The 25719-nt window shown below is 41.3% G+C and overlaps 1 protein-coding gene across 1 annotated transcript in view; it reads right to left on the reverse strand.

Annotated features, from left to right (window-relative positions):
• LOC109916673 (sortilin-like) overlaps nt 1–25719 on the reverse strand; it is a 98625-nt gene that overhangs the window by 17629 nt on the left and 55277 nt on the right. Inside the window, exons 8-17 of the mRNA XM_020516411.2 lie at nt 22635–22771; nt 19722–19805; nt 15177–15237; nt 14161–14316; nt 11859–11962; nt 6177–6279; nt 5889–6060; nt 5258–5451; nt 2704–2893; nt 974–1090 (exon numbers count right to left, since the gene is read on the reverse strand). Coding sequence (XP_020372000.1) covers nt 974–1090; nt 2704–2893; nt 5258–5451; nt 5889–6060; nt 6177–6279; nt 11859–11962; nt 14161–14316; nt 15177–15237; nt 19722–19805; nt 22635–22771 — 1318 coding nt within the window. The remainder of the gene's footprint in view (nt 1–973; nt 1091–2703; nt 2894–5257; nt 5452–5888; nt 6061–6176; nt 6280–11858; nt 11963–14160; nt 14317–15176; nt 15238–19721; nt 19806–22634; nt 22772–25719) is intronic.

Here is a 25719-nt window from a genome sequence, read left to right on the forward strand (position 1 = left end):
ACCCCCTTCCCCTCCCCCTTTTCTGATGAAGGGTCTAGGCCCGAAACGTCAGCCTCTCTGCTCCTATGATGCTGCTTGGCCTGCTGTGTTCATCCAGCCCTGCACCTTGTTGTCTCGGATTCTCCAGCATCTGCAGTTCCTACTATCTCTCACAATCACATTCCTGTTGCCTCGTGAGGGAATTTTAGTATTCAAAGGGCAGGAACTTAACTGTTATTAACAGAGAATTGATTATTTTGATGCTTATAACACATTAAGAGGTAAACTATACTCAATGTGAATATTCAGACAGATGTATCTTTGGCAGCAATTCATTTTAGTTAGGGCAGGCTTTGCATAAACGCTCTTTTGTCAAAGATAAGTTCTGAGTTCTCTGCTAAGGAATGTTAAAGGCTAGAAAATCACTTATGAGTAGAGTGGATTCGGTTAAAAGACATTAGTATAAAAATTAATCAAACCAATTCCCAGCTGCACAGTCCACACCTAAGATTGCCAATTCTGCGAGCATTCCTGGAGGTTTCACCACACCGGCTGTTGTCTCTCTGCTGTGCGTCAAGTAATGATATGTGTATGTTCTCACCTTGGTCTGGGCACCCATACAGAAATTGTAGAAGTTTGGTCAATTTTACCAGACCAATAAAACCCAAAATCATGTTCCTGAATTGGAACAATATATCTATCTGAGGCAACTTGTATAAAGTCAGAGTCCCAGAGGACCACTGGGCTGTTCTCTCATTAGAGAGAGACAGACAACTGGTGGTGGTTTAACCTGAGGGTCATTACACCTTAGCATGAGGAGAGAGGTGGAGAAGGAGAGTCCTTCATGGTAGCCTTAGCTGGTGTGGGAATTGAACCCATGCCGTTGGCATCACTCTGCATTGTCCAGCCAACTGAGCTAACTTAGTCAATGCAGGTTTATTATCAGGTGTTTATAAAAAGTACCAAAGGCATATTGCAAAAACAAAAGGCTTACCCTTGCGTTTTCAGCAGCTCTTCTTTTCCCTGTAAGCAGAATTCCAACACATGATCAGCCAAGTCGGGCTGCTCTATGCATTCATCACTATCTCCTTCACGGTAGTATCCAAAATCACTGTGTGAAACCAAAGGCGAAAATACATATTAAACTCACTGATACTTGATGAAATCTCTCTTTCGCAAACACAATGAATATAACATGCCTCACCAAATCAAATACTTCATCTGCTTAACTTAATGATAAAACACACTTTTTCCTCACACAACAATATGACAGTGAAGAGGACATAGGAACACCTTGATTGAAAAGGAATCCACTTCACTCTAGTAAAGGATAGCGCTATTTCTATTTTGAAATAATAACCATCTGATGCACAATTTACAGATATAACTCAAGAGTGCAACATCATGTGCTGTTGTGTCACATGTGAAGCGTTTTGATCTATGGTACTTTCAGCATGTGTACTGTGCAGTATTTAAAAATAAGAATTAGGATTGATATTCACATCATTCTTTACCAGGCTATTTGGTTACTGAGTAATTGTTCCAAATTTTTGAAAATGCAGCTTGGAGACAGCAAGAACACCTGCTCATGAAAGATTTTCAAATCAAGTTAGCAGGATCAAGTCGGAAATCGCAGCGCTTTCATGCTTCATGTTAACTTTTGTACTTGGAAAAAGGCGACAGCCCTAAAAATAACCTCGTTATACTAGGGCATGATTTCCTCTGTTGCACTTTATAAACTAGGTTTTGATTTTAGGCAATTCTCTCAATTTGTTCATGCAAACTCCCTTGAAAATGCATTCGCCCTCCAAACAATATGTCAAAATCTGTAATCCATCCCTCTGATTGAATAAAGGCAATGGTCCTGTGGATGCTGGAGACCTGAAAGCAAAACAGACAGTGCTGAAGAACCTCGGAAGGACTAGCAACATCAGTGCAGCGAGAGAACCAGAGAGTTAATGTTTCAAGTCCAAATAAGTCTTCTTCAGAAATACTTCTGTTCCAAAGAGGAGTCATACCAGTCTCAAAACGTTAACTGTTTCTCTCTCCATAGATGCATTCCAGACCTGCTGGGTTTCTCCAGCACTGTTTATTTTTATATTACATCTGATTAAAAACTATTTTGATCTACCTTTTGCAAATATCTCTTGCCCTCTCAGGTCTGCCTGCCAGAAATAACTCCCCACTGCCAAGTCTGCTAGTTGCAAATGTCTCTCTTTTCACTAATCTACCTCCGTCTCCCACATTCCACCTATATGCAGTAATTTGCCACTTCAGTATCTGCTGATTTCAAAGAGTGACCCAGAGAATCCTGTCATAGCATCCCTTGTAATGAGACAAAACATTCCTTAGACTGAAAATGCAAAGTTTTAGGATTTCCCTCAATTTTGATTTCTGTATGTGGATCCATGATGAAAATTAAGTGGGAATGACTCTTTATTGCACAAAACAAACTAAAATTGAAAACTGACAAACAATATTGAATATACAACTCGTGACATTAAATGAGACACACAGAAAATGAATTGAGTCTTAAAAACAGAACTTTGTTGAAATTGTTGAACTTTAAAGAAAGATTTGTTCAAATTTTTCAAGTGAACATCACATGATGTTAAAGAGTATCACATAACCAGATTGACATATTCAACAGAATAAGGTGACAGACCAAAGTATTTAAGAACTGCAACATGTGAAACAAGTTGAACAAGCTAGTTTGACACATACCACATGTAGTCATCCTTCATGCACGGGCATAAACTTTGATCTTTGCTCACAATGTAGTCCCTTCCATTTCTGCAAACAGACGCCTTTGCAAGCCTCTGGTATGTTTCTTTATATCCCAAAATGCAGCCATCATTTTTCTCACCAGCGTCTGTGGAATGAGCTAACCACTTGATATAATCCTTTTCTTGGCCTGAATGAGGAGTAAAAAAGCTCCAGTTTAGGGAAGGCATTTTCAAGAATTGGAAGATTTTTGAGGCAGTGTTCTTATGGAACACAATCTTACATGCAGAGGATATATAATCAGGAGCAGAGAATAATCACAGAGAAGTCACCAGCAGCAGAAACCAATTAGAGGGTTCTCAGCATCATCTCACAGTGCCTCAAACACAGCTTGGAATGTGACAGATCACGTCAGAGTCGAGCTGCTTTTTAATGTGGGAACAGTTGCATCTGGAGGTGTAAAATTTGTTTTAATTTTAGACTGCCTGTCAGGTCCAGTAGCTAGGGCTCCAAAGCATACACAAACACCGTTGTGGGGTGATTCGATTAAGAAATGAGACACACAAAAACAATGCACAGGATAACCAAATTAAGAAATGGAGAAAGTTACTGTCAGTGGTTCATCCTCATAAACCTTATAGGAAGAATACACACATTCTTTAATGTCTCTGACAAGGACAATACGGGATTATGTTCGGCATGAAGGGTCTGTTTCCATGCTGTACAACTATGACTCTAAGTCCCGGAACACAATTACTATACAGGAATACCATTATTAGCATACCAGAAGCCATTGTATTATGGCCTTTGTCTATTTAATATCATCAAGTTGTCACTGATAATGAAAAATATGTAAACTGTGCACATTGAAACTCGGTGGAGAAACACCTGGACTGCCCAGCATTGGCTCCCCGTATGTTTTTATTCACTTGTGGGATGTGAGTGTTGCTGGCTGGGCTAGCATTTACTGCCCGTCTCAAGTTGCCCTCGAGAAGGTGGTGAGCTGATTTCTTGAACTGTTGCAAACCATGTCCTGTAGACCCAGAAGACTGCTAGGGAGGAAATTCCAAGATTTTGACCAAGCGACAGTGAAGGAATGGCGATATATTTCCAAGTCAGGATGGTGAGTGGTTTGGAGAAGAACTTGCGGATGGTGTTCCCATGCATCTGCTGCCCTTGTCTTTCTAGATGTTACTGGTCATGGGTTTGGAAGGTGCTGACTAAGGACCTTTGGTGTATTTCTGCAGTGCATTTTGTAGATGGTTCACACTGATGCTGTTGTGTATTGGTGGTGGAGGGAGGAGACGTTTTGTGTGAATGTGGCACAAATCAATCTGGCTGCTTTGGTCTGGATAGTATCGAGTTTCTTGAGTGTTTTTGGAGTTGCACTCATCCAGGCCAATGGGGAGTGTTCCATCACACTCCTGACTTGTGCCTTGGACAGATGATGGACAGGCTTTGGGGTATCTGGAGGTGTGTTACTCGCCGCAGTATTCATAGCCTGGGACCTGATCTTGTAGCCGTTGTGTTTATATGGGGAGTCCAATTGAGTTTCTGATCTGGTAGAACCCAGGATGCTAACAGTGGGGGATTCAGTGATGGTCACACCAGTGAATGTCAAGGGGCAGTCATTAGATTGTCTCTTATTGGATATGGTTATTGGCTGACATTTGTGTAGTGTGAATGGTACTTGCCAATTGTCAGCCCAAGTCTAGACATTGTACAGGTCTTGCTGCATTTGAGCAAGGTCTTCTTCATTATCTGTGGAGTTGAGAATGGTGCTGAGCATTGTGCAATCATCTGCAAACATCCCCACTTCTGACTTTATGATAGAGGGAAGATCATCGACAAAGTAGCTGAAGATGGTTGGGCCTAGGCAACTACCCTTAGGATCTCCTGCAGAGATGTCCTGGAATTGAGATGACTGACCTCCAATGACCACAACCATCTTCATTTGTGCTAGGATTGACCCCAACCAGCGAAGAGTTTTTTCCCCGATACCCACTGATTGCAGCTTGGCTCATGCTCCTGGATGGCATTCTTGCTCAAATGTGGCTTTGATGTCAAGGGCTGTCGCTCTCACCTCAATTTACCTCATGTTGTTCTGGTTTTTGTTCTGTAATTACTCTCGGTATAATACAAAACCCTGTCTGTCCTTCTATTAATATGCTCTAGCTGATCCTTGACCACTTGAAGCTTCTGTACATGCTGAGAGCTTTCTTGAGAATAAGTCTCTCCTTATTAAGCAGAAACATACTGATGGCAGGATTGCGTATGTCCAAGACAATCCTATCTCTAATTCAGCTAAATGTATCACTGTGGTCACATGCTGATCAGCAGCCTCCACATCACTAGAATGCTGAACTAGGGTCTGAGTGTTGAAACTTTACAAACAGAATATTTATCGGACCTTTCACATTCAAAGGGAAGTAGGTTGACTGATCCACCTCTAGTACCCTGACCCTTTTTGCCTTGCATTACTTTGGCACTTAGCCAGCTCCAGGTTGTTATATCTCCAGGGAAATAAAATAATGAGCAACAAAGTTTAACTTACAGTCTCTTGTTAGGAGCTCCTCAAAATCAATGGTTATTGACAGCCAAGTTGTTGAATAAGTACTTTCTTGTCTGTATCCCCAGAGACTAATATTCATTGACTTGGTTCCTGGCTCTGATACAAGTCCCACAAATATAAATGATTCATTTGTGAAAATATAATTTTTCCAGCATTGTCCTTCATCAGTTGAGTACCTTTTATTAAAAAATAGAATGGTGTTAATATGTATGAGGGTACACTTGCTGAAGGTGTACAAAAACCTAACACATATTAGCTAATGGTCAATGTCAGCCAAGATAAATAGCAAGATGTACTTAAGTGGACTGTAAATCTATTCATTGGTCTAGTCGGGTTGAACTGGCTCAGAGTTAAACTCATGTTGTTAGGGTTAGAGATCAATTTTAATAGTTTGAAAATGATAATTCAATAATGGCAAATTTTGCACCTTTAAATTCTGAAACAGGCAAACTATCTTCAACCATGCATTTTGCAAAAGAATGTCTCATCATTGATATAGGTTTTAAACCTAACAGGTGAGACAGCATGCTTCAACAGGTTACAGCTGCTAGAAGTTAGATGACCTGCATGTTTGATAATATACAATAATTTGCTTCGAAAGAAAACAACCTACTTCACGTTGTCAATGGCCTTGTCAGGATTGGATTCCACTGCTACAATTAGGCCGCCTGAGTCGAGAATGGCGTAAAAGTGTGGGCCAGTCAATGCTTTTGACCATGTATACCCTCCATCATCAGACACATAAACATCTGGGATCATAGTAGAAATGGCATCTCCTACACTACCTGTCACAATTGATTCACAAAGACAAAGATTTCTCTTACTCAGCAATCCAAAGACAAATTGCTAGTAAAAGTTAAGCTACAAGTAAAAGCTAAACATCGTTAAAAGGAAGACTTACCATGGGCTAAGATCAATCCAACTGCATTCGCTGCACTGATTGGAGCTAAAGGGACCTTCAGGTTCTGGGAGATGCTGTATGCAGCATGGATGTGAAGGTTACACTGTAAGCAAAAACAAACAGGGTGTAAGTAACATGGCAGAAATACTGACAAACAGCTCATAAAATTGATCTTTAGGTTGACTTTGGATCACTGTTTCTTGGCTTACACATGTAACTACTCTCTATTTATTAAGAGCCACAAGAAATGGCTCATTGATAGCTCATAGTTTATAACCAAGTGGATTTTAAACATACTTGGCCACCTGTAATTTTACAAAGCAGATATAAGTGTGAAGTACTTCACACCAGTCAGAAAGACCAGTCATATATGCTACTCTGAAGATTGTTTCTATCCAACAAACTGTTTACAAGCTTTAAAAGGACATTTAGACTGTTAACTTTTGGTTAAGAATAACCATTAGAAGTTGCGTGTAGGTTTGTGCAGGTGGGAAATCATGAGGGGAGAAAAGGACAATTAATCAACTGGAGTTCATGATTTCAAGTAAACTTGTGTGACAACCTTTGACCTGGAAACTGTACTAGAGAGGGAAATTTGTTATTTCTTTGAAATCTTTTTGCAATCTGAAATTGTTTTAGATAATGTTTTAAAAATACTTTCAGGTATTTGCATTAGTTGTAAAAGGATCAATTGTAAATTTTCTTGAAAAATATGAAATAATTGTCAAAGTGACATGGCAATCCTTGATCTGGCGTGAATTCTAGCAAGTAATTAAAATATAAAGAAACCGTGTGGAGAGATATGCTGATGTAGATAAGATGGCCTAAATGGCCTCCTTCTGCATGATAAGAATTCTCTCTGTGATTCCATAATAGCTAAAGGGTAAAGTTGCAGATGTAGGAGAAAGCAAAGAGAGATAGAGGAGCACAATTCACATGTGGAGAAACTAGCAAAGCTCTTGGTGTTGGTGTTCTGTTTGCGAAAACGAAAAATAGAACTGCAAAAGCTCCTAGAGAAGTGTTGGACGAGCAAATGAAAGGGGCTGAAATGCTCATACGTAAAAAAAAAGAAGTTGCTGGAAAAGCTCAGCAGGCTTCGCAGCATCTGTGAAGAGAAATCAGAGTTAATGTTTCAGGTCCAGTGACCCTTCCTTCGAACTGATGGTAGCTAGGAAAATGTCTGTTGAGATGCAGAAGATTAGATGGGGGGAGGGGGTAAGGAGTAAATGATAGGTGGGGATAGAGCCCAAAGACAGAGAAAACAGTTGGATAGACAAAGGAGTGGATAACAATCTGGCTGGAAGAGTGAATAGCTGTTAATGGAGACTGTTAGTGGCTAACAATTGGCAGTGTGTAATGGCAGACTATGTGATAACAAGGCCTGGGGTGTGGGGAAGGGGGCTAGGACATTGGGACAGTTTAGGCCCTAAAATTATTGAACTCGATATTGAGTCCGGAGGGCTGCAGGGTCCTTAAGCAGAAAATGAGGTGTTGTTTGTTCAGCTTGTGCTGAGCTTTGCTGGAACACTGCAGTAAGCCAGAGACAGAGATATTGGCCAGTGAACAGGATGGTGTGTTAAAGTAGCAGGCTACTGGAGGCTCAGGGTCTTTCTTTCACGCAGAATGTAGGTGTTCTGTGAAGCGGTCACCCAGTCTAAGCTTCATTTCCCCAATGTAGAGGAGACCACATTGTGAACAGCAGACGCAGTCACTAGATTTTGTGAAATGCGGGTGAATTGCTGCTTCACCTAGAAGGTATGTTTGGACCCTTGGATACTGAGGAGGGAGGAGGAAAGTGGGCAGGTGTTACACCTTCGCTGGTTGCAGGGGAAGGTGCCATGGAGCTGTGGGGGGATGTTGGGACTGAAGGAAGAGTGGACCTGGATGTCCTGGAGGGAACGGTCCCTGCAGAAGGTGGACAAGAGAAGGGAGGGCAATGTGTGTCCTGTGGTGGCATCTCACTGGAGGTGGCAGAAATGGCAGCTGATGATCTTCTGGATGTGGACAATGGTGAGATGATGGGTAAGGACAAGGGCAACCCACCACTGTTGCAGGAAGGAAGAGAAGGGGTGAGGGCAGAAGTGCGGAGATGGGTCGGACATGGTTGAGAGCCTGGTCGACAATGGTGCTGGGGAATCCTCAGTTGAGGAAGGTGGACATTTCAGAGGTTCCCTTGTCAAAGTTGGCCTCATTGGGACATATGCAACGGAGATGGAGGAACTGGGAGAATGGAACAAAGTCTTTACAGGAAGCATGGTGCGAGGATGCAGCTGATGGAGTTGGTGGGTTTATAGTGGATACTAGTGGCCAGTCTGTCCCCAGAAATGAAAACAGAAATATCGAGGAAGGAAAGGGAGGAGTCAGAGATAGGCCAGGTGAATGTGAGGGCGGGGTGAAAATTGGAAGCAAAATCAATGAACCTTTCCAATTCTGGATGAGAGAGGGAAGCAGCACCGATGATATCATCGATATATCGGAGAAACAGTTGTGGATGGGGGCTGGCATAGGACTGGAACAAGAAATGTTCCACATACCCCACAAAGAGACTGGCATAACTGGGGCCCATGTGGGTACCCATGGCCACCCATCTAACCTGAAGAAAATGAGAAGAGTTAAAAGATAAGTTGTTCAGGGTGAGAACAAGCTCAGCCAAGCGGAGGAGGGTGGTGGTGGGAGGGGACAGTTCAAACCTTTGCTCCAGGAAGAAGCAGAGAGCCCTGAGGCCATCCTGGTGGGGGATGGACGTGTAAAGAGATTGTGCGTCCATGGTAAAGAGGAGGTGGCTGGTGTCTGCAAACTGGAAATTCTGAAACTGGCATAAAGTGTTAAGAGGAATCGCGGATGTAAGTGTGCAAGGAATGGACCAGGGGAGAAAAGACTGAGTCAAGATAGGAAGAGATGAGTTCTGCGGGGCAGGAGCAGGCAGAAACAATGGGTCTGCCTGGGCAATCCTGTTTGTGGGTTTTCAGAAGGAGGGAGAAGCGAGTTGTGCAGGGCTGGGGGACTTGGAGCTTGAATGCTCACAAGTGCTGTAGATAGCTCAAGCATGCAAAAGAGCTGAGAGTGCATGAGAGGAACAGATTACGGTGAGTGCAACTGGAGGGCTGAATTGATTGTATTGGAAAGACAGGTTGCACATGGTATCACAGTCATCTGAGTGAAACATGGACAGTCATCTGTTGCTGGTACTTCTTGAGTGCGTTAAGAAATATCTTCATTGTATTGATTATTTAAAGTGAATTCTACACCTTTTTATTGGCCTGGTAGCTCATGGTTAACACAAATTAAAATCAATGTAAATTAAAATAACAGTTACAGAAGTGAAACTTCATCAGTAATCTCTTAATTTATGCCCTGCTCAGACTAATATCAGAAGTTATGCTTGATTTACAATGCCCAGAACCCATGAATAAAGGCTATCCCCCTTGATAGTGAAGCCTACTGACTACCATGACCAGTTTCCTGGATTTATGTCTGTACTAAATGGCATTGCAAGACAGCAGTAATATGAGCCTGGCATCTGGCTGAGATGGCAAAGTGCAAAAAGGGAAGGTAGGGTAATGCAAGCCGGGGACGCTGTGAGTGTTAAGGTAGACTCTGAGTGAGTGAGTCCAAATACAGCGAGTAGAAAGCACCTTGATGCAGCCTGGCCTAGTCCAAACAAAGAACTGCAGATGCTAAAGATATGAAACAAAACCAAATTGTTGGTGAAACTCAGCAGGTCTGGCAGCATCTCTGGGAAGATATAGACATTTCAAGTCCATTGAATCATCAGAACTGATAGCAGGTGAGAAAATTTGATACTTACACTGAAGGCAAGGATGGTTGTTAGAGGTGGAGACAGCAAGCAAATGGGTGAAGATGGAACAGAGACTGAGAAAGTGGGAGACCGAGAGAGAAAGACTGAGAGAGAGAGACCGAGACAGAGAGATATGAAAGGGCTAAGTAAATGAGGGGATTACGGGTAGCTGGCGAGGACAGAAGAGAAGCTGAATAAATGATAATGAGGCTAGCAGAGAATGGGTAGTCTGCACTGAAACCAAACCCTGTAATGTCATAATAAGCCCGAGAGTGCATGCAAATGGGGAACTGTTCTAAAGCCAACCCATGTCATTCATAACAGGACTGGGTGTAGAGGTGGGTAAGAAAACAAGAAAGGATGGAATCAGGTTATAAAGTTAGTCATCGAACTCGATGTTGAGTCCCAGAGGCTGAGGAAACGAAACGCTGTTCTTCGAGCTTGAACTGAGGCTCACTGGAATGCTGCAGTAGGCCTGTGATAGAAATGAGCGTGGGATACGGTGGCAAGTTGAAGTGGCAGGTGACTGGAAGCTCTGAGTCATTTTTATGGCTAGAGTGTAGGTGTTCTGCAAAGCGATCACCTAGTCTGCATTTTGTTTCTCCAGTGTAGAGGAGGCCACACTGTGAACAGTGAATACTGTAGACTAGTTTGAATGAAGTACAGGTGAATCACTGCTTTACCTGCAAGGTATATCGAGGGCCTTGGAGAGTGAGGAGGGAGGATGTAAATGGGCAGCAGTTACACCTTCTGCGATTGCACAGGAAAGTACCATGGGGGTGTGGGGAGGCGTTAGGAATGGAAGAGGAGAGAATTAGGATATCCTGGAAGAAACTGCCCCTGCAGAATGCTTAGAAAGGAGAGGACGGGAATGTGTATCTGGATGTGGTATCCTGTTAGAGGTGATGGAAATGGTGGCTTATAATCCTTTCGATGCGGAGGCTGGTGGTGTGGTAAGTGAGGACGGGGGGACACCATATTATGGTGTTCTATTTACTTTGAGTTGCCTGACAATATAATTTGTGATGCACCAACATACAGTATTATAAAACAGAAGGAGCCACCTCACGTGGTTGAACATATGAGTAATTGCTGATTTCATATGGGTCCTCTGCAAAGGCAGAAAACAGAAGCAAAGCATTTCTTAGTCTGAGAAGCAATATATTAGTACCCTAAAGCCATAAAATCATCAGAAGTGCTAAGCAGTTACTCAGAATCTTCACTGAGATACTGATCATGGAAAAGAAAAATCTCTTTCACATATGGTTTGACTTGAAAAGGAGACTTTTGTTGTATTATATTTTACTTCTTCTAATAAAGGCACAAGTAACAAATGATTAAATTGAACCTTGATGACCGGAGAACTGAGTCACCTTTCTTCTGGACTGAGTCAGAGGCAAAGAAGGTAGAAACCTTCTACAAATGACATCTATATCCAGGTATTGGAAGTACAGCCCTTGGGATGGCTTCAACTGTCTGACAGTGTGCTGTATTGTACAGCATAGCACTGCATATTTGTAATCTGTGAAAATCCTCTGAGCTACCCTCACAGGCCACCATGTATCTGTCAGATGGTCCTGAGGTTGCAAGTAGGCTTTGCACCTTGGTGGCTCTCTCTGCATTTCCCTGCCTTGGACACCTTGAGTGAATAATGGCCGAGGCCAAGGTTGGATAGGCATTGCAAGGTCAGGACTGATCTTTGGACAGTTATTGACAGCTACACACAGGGAGCAACATCTCCTAATTTCAGTACAGTTGGGCTTGGAGAGAAGGCAAACAGCAACAATTGTAACTACGCTCCCTGGTCATCAAGTGCCACTGAAATGCCACTGAAGCACTACCAGAAAAGGATGCTCTATAACAGCAAATTTTTTTGTACTGACCATCTGTGAATCCTTGGTTGTGTTGCAGTGACTATTGTCCGGCTTTTTCAAAGGCTTCCACTCGCCTCCACTGTCAAATGTAATCATTGATCGAATATTGTTATCTACAAATGTGTTGAAAGGGAAGTTATTAACAGGAAGAGAAGCTCCATGACTTTGCCGATGATTACTTGAGAGAAAATGCACTTATGTTATGACAGGAATGTTAAACTAACCACTGCTGAACAACATGTTTCAGGGTGCCTGAAACAGGAGTACCGTGCCCTCAAAGTATTTGTGAAAGGACCAGCGTCTATTTCTGATGCTAAAGCTGGACTCTTATGGCTTTTCCAATGTAGAAAGCACCACACACTTGCTAGAGTGATCATACATTCCTATTTTCCACAGTCTTTGGCTGTGATACAGTGTCACCTTATTCATCAAACACGTCCCTGAATGAAGATCCTAATTATTAAGGGCTGCATTTGTTCACATCAGTTGCCATGTGGTCCTGAATTGTCCTGGGATCAGTCAACAAAATGGGCAGTGAGGCTTTCAGATGTCTTTCTTATTGCACGATTGTCCAGTTCTCATTGTCTCAGCATCATCTTTTTGCATCCCCTCTCCTCAGTTGATGAGTTCTTCAGCTTGTGTCCAATGCCTCTCTAATTAGACAATGCAGAGGAGTAGACAGAAGCGACAGTGGCTTTAGTGAGAATCACAGTAAGCAGAAAAAAAACTGGGAGCTACTTATGGGGGTAGCACCACACTGCAAAACTGCAGTCTGGGATCACTCATTATCGACAATTACGGGGTCGGAATTAGGGATGAAAAGGTGCTGACAGTAATCATGGAGGGGGTGAGATGTATACCTGGCAGCACTGAAAGGAAAGGGGCTGGAGGTTCAGATGTTTCAACTTCAAGGGGTGGAAGGACTAAAAGGTAAAAGTGTGGAAATCAAGATAAGTTAAGATATTATGGGACACAAAATATTGTTTAAGTTCTGAGAGTGCTGGGCATGCATGAGTTTCTGAAATAATGACAAAACTCCAAGAGAAACAGTCTTAATTGCTGTTTACCTGGTTGACATCTCATAGGCGAACTCCTGTAGTAGTTTGGGCACTAGAGTCTGTGATGTTTTAGTTAAAATATAGCAAACTTTGTTTTAACCAACACCTTTCGTAAACAGGCAAAAATTGTATACCTCAATGACAAGAAGTTTATTGTATTACCATGATCTATCGCGAAGTTTCAGTAATCAGTTGAAGATATGAGTGAGAAGGCTCTCTGCTGTTAAGTTTTATTTAAGGTAAAGTTGCATCGTTATTTAAGTGATTTATGGCATAGATAAAGTATAACAGTGATGTGTATACTCCCTGCATTACATTTCTACTACTAAGTGCATGTTTTTACATTGATTATGTGGATCTCTTGATCGACCGGAATATTGGACCAACTGGCACACTCCTGGTCTCATAGGTGCCAGTTAACAAAATGTTTGCAGTATAAATGCATTTTAATCAGCTTATACAAAACAAAGATCTGGCCTCCTTCTGCAAGCTGTGAGGATACTCAAGCTTTGCATTTATTTGGATTGTACCTAATTGAGTTTACACTGCAAGTAAACATGGTTGAGTGCAGATTTTATGCAATTGTGTTCTTTATACCAGAGCAGAACTGTAAATTCTTTAAATCCACCCTTTGGTATTAAATAAACAGAAATTCTGGCCACAATCCTGTTTAAGCATCAACGTGATTCACTACGATGCACATCATGCTCTTTTTTCTAGCCTCTCTCCAAGGACCTCAGCCCTGAGGGAGTGCTACATGGTTTGAAGGCACAGTCATTCAGATAAACATTGAACAGAGCCTCCAAATACCACCTGACTTGTGTACTAAGATCCCATGTCACTATTTTGAATAAGAACATGGGAACTGTACCATTACCTGGGCCAACATTTATTTCTCAACCAACATCTCTAAATAAAATCGTTACCTGACCATCATCCCTGCTGTTTGTGTGACACTACTGCACACAAATTGGCTGTCACTCTTCTTATTTGCAATAGGAACAACGCTTTTAAAATACTTCGTTTTTGTAAAGCACTCTGGGCTAGGTTGTGAAAGGCGCCATATAAAAGAAAGTCCATCCTTCCCTTATAAGCCAAGTATCCATGAACTGTTAAAAGACTGATTAAGTCAAATCTGATTTACTTATGAATTTCTGAAGATGAGATATTTCAGTGCTGCATCATAAACACACTAGCTTAAGAGTAGTAAGCTTTACTTTAATTGAAAAGACCAGGAAATTGTGTATTTTTACCTTCATCCAGCACATTTGTGATGTAGACTCCACGTAGTGACGTTACATTTGTAAAATCAGATGTACTGCTTGTGTCAGAAAACAAGTGACGCTCTAGAGACTTGGAGAATAGAATTCCTCGGTCATCAGAAGTGTAGATTGTACCAAACCCAGTATCTAACGAAGAAACATTAAACTTTAAGCAGTTGTGTATGAAATCTTCCATTTAAAACATGCCTGCTGAAGACAGAATGTTAGAACGCTTCCTCGTGATGGGACCTTGGCTTCAACTTTCCAGTGAGACATCACTCAAACTATTGGAAGTACAATAATATCCACATATAAATTGAGGAAAACTACCCAGGACACAGCAAAACATGGGCGAGGTTACCTGAGAACTCTTGTGCATGTGTACGGCTTTCAACAAGTGAAGAACAACCATGATGCAGAATCAAAATACTGTGGGTGCTGGACGTCACATGTTTGCTGAATAAACCACTGGCAGTTTGTAATTGGGGTTGGGTACTGCCATCAATGGTAGTGGGCACTGTGGTCAGTTGATATCAACATCCAAGATAAAGTGATCTTTTTGCAGTTGTTATTCTTTGCTGCCAGTGTATTATTTGGCACCTGAGAAGAGTGGAAGTCTTGACTCGTAAATTTAGTTAGCCAACCCCACTCTGATTTCAATATGGAAGGTAACCATGCTATGGAACTGCATCTTTCAAAAATCAAAACGACAAGTGAAAACAGAGTCACTAAATACCTAATTGTGCCATTCATGACTGTTTTGAGATGGACTGCATTTTTTCCCCTTTGGTTTATTATTCCGGCTAACTGCATTGACACATCTGAAACAAGTATGAATGCAACCTTTCAATTACACCATTGCTCGGGTGTCAGCACAAAAAGTTCAGCGGTTAGACACATACATACATACACACACACACACACACACAATGAATCATCATTAGTATATTAATTGAACAAGTGTGCAATTTTTTAAAAGCGTGAACTTAAAATGAAGTGCTACTCACTGCCAGGTTCATCCACATGCATGAAGATCATTTCACTGTCTGCTGCAAGTATAGAGTAAAACTGGAAAACAGAGCATCCACTTAAGATTACTCATATTACCAACTGCCTTCCTCCACCGATACAAACATTGTATATACACTTTCGTTGAGTATGAAAAACACAGACTTCAGCTCCATACTAAATAATTAGGTCAGTTGCTTTGTTTCCCAATAATCCCCCTCCAAACAAAGAGAAATTCTCGTAAAGAAACATTAAAAGCCTGAAATACATTAGAAGCCCATCAACGGGTGGAAAGACAGGTTTGCGTTTAATATACATCCCTTCCATTGACTTGATGCACTTTTGCACCTGATACGTGAAGCTCTTTCCCTCTGTCAGAGAGTGACAGAAAATGCTTGGAACATAAAGCATTTTGTTTTACTTCTACAGACTGCCTTGTCCTCATCTACTCCCCCTCATTTTCTTGGGCTATAATACAAGAGTGAATAGAAATAAAGTATTTTTGTTAGAAATGCAACTGGTGCAAATCAATGTATTCCTTCTGTAGGTCTGGCAGCATCAGTGGTGAATTAATATTTTGAGTCTAATGACAACTCTTCAGAGTAGTTACAATGAAGTCATACCAGATTCAAACATTAACATTGTTTTTCTCTCCACAGATGCTACAAGACCGGCAGAGTCTCTTCAGGGCTGTGTTTTTATTTCAGATTTCCAGCAGCTGCAGTTCTTTGTTTTTATATTATCCCGTGATTCTGCCTTACTAATCACAAATTACACAATCATCTTATACAGGAAACCTCCAAATTTTTTCTGAGTGAAGAAAAAATTTCACAATCCTACCACTCCACATTAGAGAGCCCTCTTGTATTCAGACACGTGGAATCCTATCACTTTAGGTTAACTTTGATGGAAAGGTTTAAACACAGCAGTAAGAAAATCAGGGATATAGGAATAGGGTGGAAAGTAGATCAGTCATTATACAGCAGGTCTAGCTTGAAGTGCTACATAGTTTATCTCTGCTCCAGGTTCTAATATTCCTAATCATAGTAGTTTACAACCCTCCCCAACACCTCATCTTTACCATGGACGTCCAGTCCCTCTACACCTGCATTCCCCATGCAGATGGCCTTAAGGCCCTCCGCTTCTTCCTGTCCCGCAGGCCCGACCAGTCCCCCTCCACTGACACCCTCATCCGCTTAGCCGAACTCGTCCTCATACTCAACAACTTCTCTTTCAATTCCTCCCACTTCCTACAGACAAAGGGGGTAGCCATGGGTACCCGCATGGGCCCAAGCTACGCCTGCCTCTTTGTAGGTTACGTGGAACAATCCCTCTTCCGCACCTACACCGGCCCTAAACCCCACCTCTTCCTCCGTTACATTGATGACTGTATCGGCGCCGCCTCGTGCTCCCACGAGGAGCTCGAACAGTTCATACACTTCACTAACACCTTCCACCCCAACCTTAAATTTACCTGGACCATCTCTAACACCTCTCTCCCCTTCCTGGACCTCTCTGTCTCCATATCGGGCAACCACCTCGAAACCGATATTCATTTTAAGCCCACCGACTCCCACAGCTACCTAGAATACTCCTCCTCCCACCCACCTTCCTGCAAAAATGCTATCCCCTATTCTCAATTCCTTCGCCTCCGCCGCATCTGCTCCCAGGATGAGACATTCCACTCCCGTACATCTCAGTTGTCCTCGTTTTTCAAGGACCGTAACTTCCCCTCCTCGGTGGTCGAGAACGCCCTCAACCGTGTCTCCCACATCTCCCGCACCTCATCCCTCACACCCCGTCCACGCAATAAAAACCAAAAAAGAATCCCCCTCGTCCTCACGTACCACCCCACCAACCTCCGGATCCAACGCATCATCCTCCGACACTTCCGCCATCTGCAATCCGACCCCACCACCAAAGACATCTTTCCCTCCCCACCTTTATCTGCTTTCCGGAGGGACAACTCTCTCCGTGACTCCCTTGTCCGCTCCACACTCCCCTCCAGCTCCACCACACCCGGCACTTTTCCCTGCAACCGCAGGAAGTGCTACACCTGCCCCCATACCTCCTCCCTCACCCCCATCCCAGGCCCCAAGAAGACTTTCCACATCAAGCAGATGTTCACCTGCACATCTGCCAATGTGGTATACTGCATCCGCTGTACCCGGTGTGGCTTCCTCTACATCGGGGAAACCAAGCGGAGACTCGGGGACCGCTTTGCAGAACACCTACGCTCGGTTCGCAACAAACAACTGCACCTCCCAGTCGCGAACCATTTCAACTCCCCCTCCCATTCCTCAGACGACATGTCCATCCTGGGCCTCCTGCAGTGCCACAACGATGCCACCCGAAGGTTGCAGGAACAGCAACTCATATTCCGCTTGGGAACCCTGCAGCCCAATGGTATCAATGTGGATTTCACAAGTTTCAAAATCTCCCCTCCCCCCACCGCATCCCAAAACCAGTCCAACTCGTCCCTGCCTCCCTAACCTGTTCTTCCTCCCACCTATCCCCTCCTCCCACCTCAAGCCGCACCTCCATCTCCTACCGACCAACCTCATCCCGCCCCCTTGACCTGTCCGTCCTCCCTGGACTGACCTATCCCCTTCCTAACTCCCTACCTACACTCACCTTTCCTGGCCCCATCCCCGCCTCTTCGACCTGTTTGTTTCCTCTCCACCTATCCTCTCCTCTATCCCTCTTCTATCCGCCTCCCACTCTCTCCCTATTTATTTCAAAACCCCCTTCCCCTCCCCCTTTTCTGATGAAGGGTCTAGGCCCGAAACGTCAGCCTCTCTGCTCCTATGATGCTGCTTGGCCTGCTGTGTTCATCCAGCCCTGCACCTTGTTGTCTAGTTTACAACCCTTGTTGGCAGGAATAAACAGGCCCAGGAGATTGAACAGGAAAACAATTTGTTGCAGCTATGTAAGGGCTGTTAACACAATTATAAGAATTATTCAAATGCAATATCTGACCTCTGGTGGAGACAGTGAGTACAAATTGGATATTGCTGGGGAACACTAAGAAGTGTTGCCAAATACAACTACTTCATATGTGACACCAGCTACGTTGACATACTTGAAGCATTGCAGTCAAACAAATGGACAGATTTCAATTGCAGAATCGTTTGCCACCAATACAAAATAAACAACTGGAAATTTATAATTTCATCACTGCCATTCCAAATCCATTTGAACATAGCAGTGAAAAAAAAATGTTCAGTTGTATTGTTACTCAAATATTCAACAGGAATTACCAGCAAAAAGAAACTGGTGTGAGAGGATAACTGTATGAATAAAATAAATGGATCAGGAAGATTAGAAGCACACGATGCACAAAACCCAAAGAATTGAGCTTATGAATCTAATTTACAGTCTACCCCACTGAGCATATGACAAATACTCAAGGGAGGTTCCATCATATATGTTTGTGAGCCTTTCTTTATTGTGTGATATATCAGCAAGTTCCCCAATGACTGACCTATTTGTGAAGTCTTTTCTCACAATCACTAATTGCTCAGTGAAAAACATTCTGAAATGTTCCCTCCCACTTTTGAAATGATAAAGAATTGAATCTCTGTCGATTGTTTAGGTTCCTGGTTTCAACTATTCAGAGTTGTTCAATACAGTTGGACCCCAGCAGACCTGAACTTGGGGAAAGGTAGGAGCAGCAATATTGATTGCAGGCTCATGTGTGACGCAATGATGATAGAATAGCTTCCAACAATGCGGTGAATATGGCCCAGATTTTACTGCAGAGTATATGAAAGATACACATGCTGTCATATATATGTATAATGTTAAAATCACATTTTTGTTCTTGTCCCTGTTAGTCCCGAGTATATCTACTTATAAGAATTCAAATAATGTAAATCATCTGCAACCAGCTCAAAACTGTCCTCATCCTGGAAATATGATTCAATGCTTCCAAACATAAACAAGATTAAGCTTACTGATAAACAGAAGCACTTTTTGGAATATCAGATGTAAAAACAAAGAATGTAATTTTATAGCCCAGAAGGAGACCATTCAGCCCACTGCCTTTGTGCCTGCTGTCTAGAAAAAGCTCTCCGATTGGTCTTACGCTCTAATTCTTACCCCAGACCTTCTTATTGCATCTTGGTAAGTGTAGATTTCTACACTTAAAAATAGCAGCTAATAGATTTCCACTCTTAGGCCTAGGGACCCTAGTTAATGGTAATATCATTAAAGAACAGAAACAGAATGAGAACTAAAGCAAATTGAATTGTGTTTGGTGAATGGTACAGTACTGAAACATATGATAGATAGTGGAATGGGAGAGTGCGGGGTATGGGATGGCAGATCAAAATCAGCAATTCTCATGTTGCAGTGAATGTCAGTCATGATTGTATGGATCAGATTGTTCATCAAAATGGAAGGCTGCTAACAGTCGTCAAATTATCTCTTGTAGAAAATAAGTACATTGTATTATCTCACATTCCTCATTTCCCAAAGTTACTGCTCCATAATTTACAAGTCAGTAGCTGACTGAAAGGGACTGAAGATTTTGTTGAATTTACCTGTTCATGGCTAACAGGAGGCAACTGAGCTTTATTCCAAGATTCACCCTGATCAGCAGATACATAAACAGATCTGGGCAGTGTCTGAAAAAAAAATCATGTCATTGAGTCTTCAAATGATAGGTATATCTTTAAAAGGCAAAACTATCTACCCACCCTCTAGTTACATACCAAACTATCAAAATGACAAAGCAAAATTACACAAATCACTTAGTGCACTGGAGCTCAGAGATTGGAATTATTTTATTAAGTTTTGAGCAAATTCTCTCAATGTGAAATGCACACAAGGCTAATTACTTTAAGGATGTACAAATAATACTGAATTGATTCCAAACTTTGATAAGTGATGCTTTGATTGATTTTAGTTTGAGACAATTATATCATATTGTCTATCATATTATCTATGATATGATTTTATGATATAATTGCAAAGACTTTCGTCTCAGAGACTATGCAAGTGAACATGTTACAAATCTATTGCTTTTCGCACTAAAGATATGTAATGTAGAATTTCAAAATGCCAAGTGTTATACTACAGTGTGCAAATGCATGTCATAATTAACACAAGGAAACACAACAGTTTGACAAAAACAGGCACTAAGTTGTAAGTAGAAATATTAGCAGAGCTGACCAAAAGCTTAGTCAATGAGGGCCATTAAGTTACACATGTGCACTTGCTTTAGCAGCTATATGTTTTATCTGTCCATTAATACTGGGGTTCAATGATACACAAATCAAAATATCCACTGTTACTGAAAAGCAGACTTATTTCAGTTGACTCCAATGAAACTACCAACACTCAATTTGGGATTACACATTGCATGGTACCATACAGCAGCCTGGTATGATTTGCCTGCTGCATTTTCCAGCTGTGAAAAGTGTAATGCTTCTGCTCTATGCTTTCTTACTGAATAACCAGTGTGAACTTGGAACTCGCCACAGGATGCAACAAAGAGAGAAGACCACGTGCTTGATGCTCATCTTCCACATCAATTCCAGAGCAGTAATGACTCATAAGGGGAAGTATAATACAACTGTGCTGAATCACCTCGCATGCACAGACTTCACCACATTCCATGCACTTGGCACTAAATGGTGGTTAGCTAACCATACCAGAAGATACTCGATCTAAGTGTATATCTCTTTCTTCAACAACAACAACAACAAAAGAGAAGTTGCTGCAAAAACTAAGCAGGTCTGGCAGCATCTATGAAGAAAAGATCAGAGTTAATATTTCAGGTCCCGTGACCCTTCCTCAGAACTCAGAACTTTTTGTTCCTGATTTCCAGCATCCGCAGTTCTTTCGGTTTTTATTCAGCTCTTTCTTCAAGTTTCATGATGAACTAACACATTATGCGTTACGGCCAGATCCCAAGTGAGCTTCCCTAGTTTATGACAGTCCCACACAGGATCCCTCAAGCTATTAAGCTCCTGGGTGAAGAGGGGTCATTCACCTACCCCCTTGTTTGTGTACAACAAGGTCAGTTTTAAAAGGATCCCTTCACTTGTAAAGAGACAGCAGGAACTGCAGATGCTGGAAGAACACAGCAGGCCAGGCAGCATTAGAGGGTCCCGACCTGAAATGTCAACTTTCCTGCCACTCTGATGCTGCCTGACCTGCTGTGTTCCTCCAGCTCCACACTTTGTTATCCTTCACTTGTAAGTACCTTTCTCCCAGACCCAAAACAAACTTGTGTTTTAAAATATGTTAATTTAACCAGGTTTTCTTGATGTAGAAAGAGAGTTAGGTTATTATCTACTAAATGCGAGAAGAAATGGTGACACAAATGTGCACAAGTTATAAATAAGAGGCCAGTCCAACAGACTGAAGTTTTGTAAAGAATGGTTATATGGATCAGTCTTTGAATTGTTCACTAAGAGTGGCTTGTTGAACATTGCAGCTTTTGCAGTGGAGGTTACAAATAGTGTTGACAATTGTAGTTGAATGGTCAATTTCAAGATTTCTTGCTCCATAGGATGACTGAAACTCTTTTGTCCTGATTCATTTTGGTAGCACTTGGTATGAGAAAGTATCTTTTCCCTTTTATGTTACCTCTGATGCAGGGATGATTAAATGGCTGTTCTCAGAGCCATGACCCTCACAGCATACTTGTCTGCACACTAAGATGTCTGAATGAACTGAATGATTTCTTTATAACTTGAATATTAGACAATATACAATATTCCAGTTGTAGACTGATCAGAGGACTGATTAAACTTCAGCATATTATCTCAGAATCTTAACTTATGGAATTGGCAATTAAGATAGAAATAAGGCAATTGGCAGCTAAGATAGAAATAAGGAAAACAAAGTGCTGGAAATACTCAGTGGGTCTGGCAGCATTTGAGGAGAGGCAAACAGAGTTAATGGCCCAGATATTCCAATGGCCAGGCAATTGCTGTAGCAGTGTAAATTGTAAGTTGTACATCAGTACCAGACAGAGTTCTGGGAAATTAGCTGGGAAGTTGAATTTTCTAATGGGCAATTCCTCCATGTCTGGGACTCTCTTTAAAAGTCAATTGAAGCTGGAAAATTTGAAGGGTAGCACATCACTTAAGACCAGGAAGAACTGGTACTGAACTCTCGTACTGAGAGAGGGAGAGTTTGCAACAGTGGTTGACCGGGGTCACTGCAAGATAATAGGGGTGAGAAAAAGGAACAGCAGCATGGGGAAGCTCAGAAAAAGTATATATGTTGATGAATACCTCTGATTCTGCTTCTATGCATGTCCTAATTACTTCATGTCCAAAAAGGTACTGTGTGGCAGCATCACCTAATAAAGGAGCTAGTGAGAATGAAAAAGCGCCTGAAAACCCAAGCTCTGAAAGGCAAAAAGTAACCTTCACGGAAATATGAAGAGAAGTTATCAAGTGAAAACAAAAAGTGGCTTATTACACAAGTGGCTCTCTTACCCGGTTATTGATAACAGAGACAAAGAGGAAACGGCCAGCAAAACCGAATGAGTAAACCTTGGTGAGAAGCGTTCTAGATGTTTTTCCAAAATCTGTTGTCTTCTTCAGTTCCAGTACCCCTCTTTCATTTTTATCATCTGCAAAGTAGTATCAAGGTGTTTAATCATTGGACAACTGAATGGTGTTTGGAAAGCATTTCACGTATATTTAGTTCTGATGTTACACAAGTTTTCTTAGTTAAGATGAATCTATAGGCTTGGCCCCATAAGGAATTGGATGCATAGTGAATGTAGAATGCATTGGATTCAAAACTTAATTGTGGTGCCAGTGCCAAGTTGCATTCTTTTATTTTCAGATGGAGACTTCTAACTAATCCTATCACTGGAATCCCAGCATGATTCAGAGGAATCACATCAGTTAGCTTAGGTCTAAACATCCTCACAGATGAACATTGTTAACTATAAGATGCATAGGATGACAGAAGGTTCCAAAACCACCTCCAAAAATACAAATGAACGTATGTCAATTTCTATCTTTGTGATCTTTACTGAAGGTAAATAACTAACATTATCACTGTAATGGGGAAATTATTCAAAATTGAATCCAGTTTTACAAAATAATTCTGCAAATACAAGTCAGAAATAATTGTTTTCAAGTTGCATATAACATGACCTACATGCATGGTCAGAAAACACCTACTAATTATGTTTTAAATATATCCACCGACTAGCTTGACCCATTTAGTTCACATAATCCCCTGATTAAATCTGTTGCCTCCCAGGTCATGTAAGACTGAAACTATGGACTTCACTCATTTAGTTTCTCTGCCAGTGGAAAATCATTTAAGTAAACAATCTCACCTTTGCAGTTACAATGTGTAATCTTCAAAATGTTAGCAATTTTGAGTGTTCAGAATTAAGATATCATTCATTACTATTATATCATTATCATTAATGTATTATTAGAATAAAGGGACACCAAATTAAGACTGAGATGAGTAGAAATTTTTTCTCAGAGGGTTGAGAGACTTTGGAACTCCTTGCCATAGAGAGTTCTGAGGCAGAATCCTTACATACATTTAAAACTGAGATAGATAGAATCTTAACCAGTACGGGAATCAAAGGGTTATGGGGAAAATGCAGGAAAGTGGATATGAGGGATAGCAAATCCATCATGATCTTACTGAATGGCAGCGCAAGTTCGAAGGGCTGAATAGCTTCCTCCCGTTCCTATTTCTGAATGGTCTTATTCTTGTCCATTGTATTGTGTTAATGAACACATCAAATTTTGTGCAAGAATGAAAAACTTTTCAGTTTTAGACCCATGGGCAGTTCTGTTGTCACCACATTCACCTTCTAAAATTGTATAATTAGTAAACTTCTAACCCATATTTTGGTATTTTCGAATGAGCAAGAAAATATAACACACTGCCAGGTAAACTATTTGTTAATTCTACATACAGGAAATTAAAGGTAGACTCAGACCAAGCTTCAATAATCTGGACAGTCTGATGCACTTTGTATGGTTTTATCTGCCTTAAGAGCATGCAAAACAACACTTTTCACTGTATCTTGGTACATGTGGCAATAATAAATCAAATCAATTAAATCTGCATTTACAGAGAATATTAACATACACAGAAAACACATGCATTTGAAGAAGTAATACTTTAAAACATCTACTGTCTTCAACAAATCTGAAAATTTGCTATCTTTTATTAACAGAATGGATGAAGATATATTTTTGATTTTCTTTCAAAAAGGTCAAGCCACAATATCTAACCTGCAGAATTCAAAGGATGTGACAAAATCATATACAAACTTCTAGAAACTAGCAGGAAAATAAACAACCAAAATGTCAAAACATTGAAGATGGGAAAACAAAGTATGGTGCAGAGGTGGAAAGAAGTAATTGGAGATAGAAATTTAGAAAACAAATCTCTTTATTTCAGAGTTAATAAGTACATATACTTTTCACTTTCTATTTTCAAGACAAATGTACATATATCTATACAGAAGAGCAAAAGAAAAGCACTACTACAGAGAATTTTTTAATTTCACAACAGTTTCAGTGAGTACTGGACTTCAGTGCTATTGGACAATTGTGACTCTAAAAACAAGATGTTCATTACAGTGACACACATTAATTATCATTGTCTCTCTGCATCACTTTGTCTCAAGGATCTAAAATGAGCTTTGAGATTCAAAAGGATTCTCCACTCTGGATCATAGTTGGAGAGAGAGATGAACGTCAAACTGAGCAAGAGTTCCAGAGCTATTGTGAAAGGCACTCTGATGATTAAAAGTAGGTGTTTGGAGCAGCTCAGAGGCTGGTTTCTGGTTTTGCAGCAGTGAGCGTCTTGCTCAATGTGCAAGGCAAATGTGCAAATGCAAATCTGTGTGTTATCATATTGTACACCGACCTGGATATCACTACTGTTTCACAAGGCAGCATATAACACCTATCAACAGGCTCTAAAAACAGTGAGCAAACCTGGTCTCAAGTGGTCTCCTCCTAAAGCAGCCCAGTCAGGATCAGGCAATGGACAAATTGTTTGTTTGCTCCTTTTTCAATTTTTTTGCGAAATAGGAGAAGGCCAGCAATTTTTGTCCATCCCAAATAGGTCATTTCAGGAAGCAGTTAAGAGCTAACTACATTGTTATGTATCTGATGTCACATGTAGGCCAAATCAGATAAGGACAGCAAATTTTCTTCTGCATAGGAAATTAGTGAACCAGGTGAATGTTTTACGTCAATTGATGATAGTCTCATGGTCCCCGAGACTAGCTTTCAATTCCAGATTTTATTAAACGAATATAAATTCCACCAGCTGCCTTGAAGGGCTTTAAGCCCATATGCTCAGAACATTAGCCTGGGCCTCTGGATTTTAGTTCACTGACATTATTATTATGCCACCATCAACAGAGTAAGGCACAATTCCTGACTTGCCATTGTTGGATTTCATTATAGCATCTAAAGTGTCACAGACTTTGTAAATTTCTCTGACACCTGAATTCTTTCAGGGATGAATTCAACAGATAATCAACACAAAGGAAGGAGATCCATCTGTCAGAACACAAATCAG

Source organism: Rhincodon typus, chromosome 18 (genome assembly GCF_021869965.1).
Source record: "Rhincodon typus isolate 14 chromosome 18, sRhiTyp1.1, whole genome shotgun sequence".
Classification (NCBI taxonomy): Eukaryota; Metazoa; Chordata; class Chondrichthyes; order Orectolobiformes; family Rhincodontidae; genus Rhincodon; species Rhincodon typus.